Raw genomic sequence first — 6,243 nt, forward strand, 5'->3', positions numbered from 1 at the left:
TAGAATTATGTTTAGCTTTAAGAAATCTACATATTATTGTTGCATGAAGAGAGATCTCATTTACCTGCTTGAAGATACGATATGATACTTCATAAATGCCGACTATGGTTCCCACATGTAACCAAGTTCATTGTCGATAAGATTTGTGTCTCTTGAACTTGCACGTGATAATTGCTTAAAAGAGGCAACAACGCAAGAATCCTGAGTTAGACATAAGTCGTTAATAGATTTTATCTGAAGATGTTGTCCAACCATAAGCCCACATGTTGGTATACATTCGAGCCTACACCAAAACATAAATTATTAAAAAACATTTGAGATTCATTTGTTTAGTTCAGAGTTTTCAAAACCAAACAAGTTACCTGTTTTTCACACCCGATCATAAACTCTCTTTGTTTCGTAGAGATTGGTTCATGATCACTAACCGCACGTTGCATACGGGTGTATAACCAATCCATGAAAGTAGGTACGTCCCCGTCGTTATTTACATTGGTTTGACGTCTAGATCTTCTCTTTTTACGTCTACCAACTCGTTTGCTTGCAAGTTCCTCCTCATACTCATCAACGAATTGTTGCATGCATTCGCTATTATAGACAATGAAAGTAGAAATATCCAATTTATCTTGGATCTTAAGTCGAAAAGGGACTCCCTTACCGGACAATACCTCGTCATACATGGTAGAAGACGACTCATTTGTCCATACGCGTGGAGCTTCAGAATCGGTTTTCTCAAGGTATTCACAAACGCAATACATGCATTCTTCAAGCATTCATCCCTCCACCATAGAACCCTCTGGTCTTGCTTTTTGACGTACATAACCTTTCAATACTCCCATAAACCTCTCGACCCAAAACATCCATCGAGTGCTGACAATACCAGCGACGAGCTCTATCTCATCTACTAGATGGATTAGAAGATGAACTTGGATATCAAAAAAGGAGGTTGGAAATTCCTTTTCCATTAAACAAAGAAGCTCTATACATTCACGCTTCTTTTGTGGAATTGACCCTTTGGCAATCTCTTTAGATGTAATCCATCTATCAGTAAAAGAAAGAAGACATTAGAGATGTTATTGAATAAAGAAGATATGAAATAAAATTTTATACTAAAAATTAATGAGCGATAAATACCTTGCAAGCGATCCAAGGAGATATATCACATCTCGGACTCCTCTTGTAGTACATCCATCAATAACAAGGGGTAGAACATGCTACATACATGATTAATCCGATCAACAAATATACAAGAAAATAAATACTTTCAAAGATCTTAATAGATTTACCTTCACAAAATTGTGCCAATCGTGTGTTTTTAAACCAGACAAGCTCTTGTCATCTAGAGTGAACATGTTTCGACAAGATGCTCCATATCTTGTAGGCGTAAGAATCGACTGAATCTTCCTGTTGATAGTCTCCAGCTCTTCTGTCTTGAGCACCCATGGGTTGTCTCACGTCGAGTTTCATCATAAAGTGGCCATAGATTGGGCTTTGAGTTTTGATCCTTTAAGTCATTTCTTACAGTCGCTATGTCTTTCAAGCCAACGAGGTGTTGCCATAAGGTTTGACCAACGTTCTTGAATATGTGCATGGGATCAAGAAGATGACATATCCTCAAATCCTTCCAATATTCCAAAGTATACCATATCGAAGGACTTTGAGCTACAGTACGTTTTCCTCTCTCGCTACTTTACAGCATCATCATTATCGCCGCTTATGATCTCCGACTCCGGATCGATAGCGGGTCCAACAGTCCACTATACCAATCCTTTGGTGTCATTGGTATTGGACATCTCCCTTCTTCTACCTTTCCATTAAAATGTATGGCTTGCCTTCTGTCTCGTAGATAATGATCCTCAGATAAAAATCGTCTATGTCGAAGATATATATTTTTGTTGAGGTTGTTGCTATAAGTTGATCTCAACCAATCACCACAAATTGGACAAGCTTTATAACCCTTGGTACATATCCTTGCATGGAAAACATAACAATGATAATTAGCGTAATGAACATCGTACAAACTTATGAAAGAATATATATATTTAAACCATTTACCTGAGCAAAAACCATATCCTAAAAAGTCGTGGATAGTCCATGCTAAAATTTCACGAACAATGAACTGTCTTTGACTGATGCTTCTGGACATATCCATGACATCAATCCCTCTCCACAAATCTTGAAGATCGTCGATGAGAGGGGCCAAATAAACATTCAAATCTTTAACTTGTCGTTTTCCCGGAATTAAGAGTGAGAGCATTAAATGCTCTTTCTTAATGCTGAGATACGGGGGTAGATTATAGTTAATAACTACCACTGGCCATGTAGACCATTTACTTGATCTCATTGAAAATGGATTCACGCCATCCAATGCTACACCCATCTTTAAATGGCATGGTTCTTTTGCAAAATCTGGCCATCGCAGATCAATATGCTCAAATGCAGGACAATCTGATGGAATTCGCATTACTCCATCTTTGCTCTTTTGCTCCGCTCCCCATGTCATAAGCTTAGCTAATTCGGGACTTTGGAACATATGTTTTATACGCGGAGCCAGGGGAAAATGTCTCAATATCTTTCGAGGGACCTTACCTTTCTCCTCTTTATAACGAGGAGTTTGACATTTTGGACATGTCACATCGTCCTCGTACTGACCTCTATATAAAATACAATCGTTGGGACATGCATGTATAGAAGAAAAGTCAAGTCCAAGACTACTTATCATCTTCTTCACCTCATCATGTGATGTAGGAAGGGAATTGCTTGTCGACAAGAACTTCTAAGAGAGTAGCCTCCAAAGTCCATTAAAAATATGATCAATAAGAACAAAACATATTGTGATTACTCCTAAAATATTCAGATTTAAAAAAATGTTAGATTGTTACATACTTCAAAAGTGCTGAAATGGATATATTACTCCATCCAAAACGGTTTTGAAGATTCAGAATAAGTAAGCTTGCACTGAGTCGTGTCAGTTGGCTTCCTGCATAGATACGCTTAGAGCTTCTTCTCGAAGATACTTCTCGTTGTTATTAGGAATATCGCTCGCACTATTATTTTGATACCAATCCTCAATAAAATCAGACATGCCATCGTCGTCATCACAAAGATATGGTCCCGCACATTATCGAAGTCCTGAGAATATTGTTTTTTTAGTCTTGCATACGCATTAGGATCACTCCTGCGTAGGATCCTCATGCACTCTATTGACATGTGAGATGCGTCATGTGAACGTTGATTTGTGATATTGTCGATGTCACAATCCGGAATCTACATATTTGAAGGCAATATCAATAGCATGCTTCTATATAAAAGAAAAAATACATACAAAACAGTTACAGATAATAAAAAATGATTATCAAATTAAAATAGAGACAATAGAGAACATGGTGCAAATTAAACTATAAAATTAGGGTACAAGAGGTCCAATAACATTAGGAAATGTATACAATGAAGCTCTCAATCCTCATCTAGTAAGGATGCTCGTGGAGGTCTACGCCATCCATAATTGACCAGCAATTCATCACCAGCACGTAATGATGTAATAGCATTGACAACTATGTATCTTTCTACATCCCTGCTCATATGTTCTGGTTCATGACTATTCTCACACTCCACAAACGTGCAATTGGTTCTTGAACTCATCCCTCGACTAGTATTGATTAAACCTGTTATGTTTCCTTGAGAGTAAGGTCTTCCATCAACATACAGTCTTTGTCCTTCTGCATGTGTGATCCCTCTATCAGAAAGAGAGGCTGCATTGAGACATAATCCATAAGTACTCATGCTCTGAATGTAGCGAGTAAGCTGATGCCATGGACCCCATCTATATATAGGTCCACAGAAAGACATAAGGGTGACCTCTGAACGAGGGGGCACATGTAAATCCTGTGCAATAAAGAGGCCTCGTCTTTCTCCACTAATGGTATATGGAGCAATCATGTAGCGACTGCCCCAAAAGCTGAAAACCACTCCATCTAAAGGAAGTGATCCTCTCTGTCATCCTCCGTATCGTCTGCGATCATACGTCTGTACTAGAGAATGTAAACGAGTAGGCAACGGATGATCTCCACCCGTCTCAGCCTCCAAAGCAGGAGGTAGAGGATGTCGAGAAACCTCGAGCTGCAGCAGCAGCTGACAAATGACCTGTCCGTGCCGTGTGTGCGAGGGACATGTGCACCACTGATAGTGAAGTCATCCTCGTCATCAAGTGAATATACCTACATATATGATATGGTTACATTATATATGAGCCTTTGATTTATAAAATAACCAATAATAAAACTAAGGGAGAACAGTCACATACCATAGGTCGATGTCGCTCCTCAGGTGGCGGTGCTCGCTCAAAAGTACCATGAGTCATCTCATGTGAAAAGCACTCCCGTTGTGGCCTCCGATATGTGCCACGACAACGAGCGCACCAGCATATAATAGACTTGTCGTAGTAGAAATCATCATAAACGGGTTCATGTGCAGTATTGGAACTCTGTGCACCCCAATCACCACGAGTAGGAGGTGGTGGTGTACCCTCTGATTGGTCCGAATATGATTTTCAAGTACCATAAAAACACGAGTCATTAATCAAATGATCGAGAAGAAAAAAGCAATGCATGAAAGAAAACATTGAAATCTAACAAGTTCTATGGTATGCAATATGAAAAATAAACAGACGCTATTGTATGGTGGAGACAAACAAGAGGAGGGCTGATATGTGCATGGAGACATGGCAATACTTCCGCAAGGAGAGACGCCTACGAATCACTTTTCCTCAGCAGAAGGTGCGTGCCTTTCTTAATGTATATTAGAATTAATTTGAACTTTGATAGATTGATTCTAAGTATTCTCTAATCTATGTCATTTTGTTTAATGAAATTTACATAGACGGCAACACGAAAGAGACTGCAAGTTGGTCACACATCTAGACTAGGCCGGATGGGTCGAGATGGATTTGTGGCCACATTTGTGAGTATAAATTGTTCTAATTTTAACTTTCAAAGATACTATTATTGAATGAAGAAATCAATAAGTCTTTGGTTCTGTCTTGATGCAGACCAAAGACTATGGTCGTGCACCTACGACGCCGCAGGAGATGGAGTACGCTACATACTACGGGTATTGCGCTTTCCAGGCGACACTTCCGGACAGGCCTGATCCACTTGTGGGTATCACTGATTGATTTTTTGGTTTATTTTCATATTAACTGTAATATATTTTATTTGATTTCACTAAGTACTGCAGGAGCAACATGGCAAGGAGGACATGACAGACGTGGCTCGACAGGAGGCCGAGGGGCGACGACGAGAGGCTGAGGCGGGCGGCGGTGGCGGCGTGATCCCGGGTGGGGACACGGGTGGTGGCGGTGGTGATGGTGGTGTTGTGGTTGGGGGCACGGGTGGTGGCAGTGCTGATGTTGATGATGATTCTGAGTCTGATAGTAGCAACTCATGTAGTGATGGCTCACGTAGTGATACTTAGTGATCTGTTTTGTATATGAGAGGATTGATCACCACACACTGTAGACACATGTACATATATTTGTTGATGATATACATGTACATATATTTGTTGATGATATACATGTACATATATTTGTTGATGATATATATTGACATATGTTCTCGTTGCATCGCTGAATTTGTCTATTGTCAAACAATTAATTATTTGTCGATAAGTTAATTAGCCTAAGTATGTGCGAGAAGCTAGAACATTATTTATTTATCTGTATGTTTTAAAACAAAACAAATCCTAAATAAGAAAAGAGGTGAGCCCACAATGTAACACATCAAAAGAAGCAAAAGATTGGCAAGCATCACCAATTTCTCAAAAGCTCTTGGAAAGCTAGATAGAGACAAATCAAAAACAATTCCAGTGACCGTTTTTCTATGTTAGGCTCTAATATTAACAAGCTTTTGATTTTCATATTTTTCGCAGGGGTCCCTGATTATACGATACGTATCAACTCAAGCTAACTTTCAAGCTTAAAGATCCGAACCATGAAGTTTCAAAGCACGTGATTTCAAAGTACCAATTTATGTACCACATACCTGTGCCATGTAACCATTTGCAAGTACGAGGTTTCAACATGATACCCAACTGAAGTACCAAGTCTAATTGCGAGTTCGAAGTTTCATTATGGAGCCTGATACTAAATCAAGTACCAAGCACCGAATCTAGTACCAAGTACCATGTACCAAGTATCAAGTACCATGTACCAATTACTATGGACCATGTACCAATTATCAAGTACCA

General features: G+C 39.3%; 1 protein-coding gene across 1 annotated transcript; it reads left to right on the top strand.

Moving 5' to 3' along the window:
- The first annotated feature begins 4,673 nt into the window (after positions 1-4,673).
- Positions 4,674-5,469, top strand: LOC147623596 (uncharacterized). Its single transcript, XM_086820059.1, has 4 exons — positions 4,674-4,772; positions 4,876-4,956; positions 5,045-5,152; positions 5,233-5,469. The coding sequence occupies exons 1-4, from the start codon at positions 4,674-4,676 to the stop codon at positions 5,467-5,469; spliced, it is 525 nt and encodes a 174-aa protein (XP_086676185.1).
- Positions 5,470-6,243: the final 774 nt, after the last annotated feature.

The sequence above is a fragment of the Cibotium barometz genome, chromosome 26 (assembly GCF_041138505.1).
Source record: "Cibotium barometz isolate CiBa-2024 chromosome 26, ASM4113850v1, whole genome shotgun sequence".
NCBI lineage: Eukaryota > Viridiplantae > Streptophyta > Polypodiopsida > Cyatheales > Cibotiaceae > Cibotium > Cibotium barometz.

Excerpts from the sequence above, each read along its gene's own strand:
- LOC147623596 (XM_086820059.1), top strand. The coding sequence starts at position 4,674 with ATGGTGGAGACAAACAAGAGGAGGGCTGATATGTGCATGGAGACATGG. Across the intron at positions 4,773-4,875 it reads TCACTTTTCCTCAGCAGAAG|ACGGCAACACGAAAGAGACT; the intron begins GTGCGTGCCTTT and ends AAATTTACATAG. Across the intron at positions 5,153-5,232 it reads CGGACAGGCCTGATCCACTT|GAGCAACATGGCAAGGAGGA; the intron begins GTGGGTATCACT and ends TAAGTACTGCAG.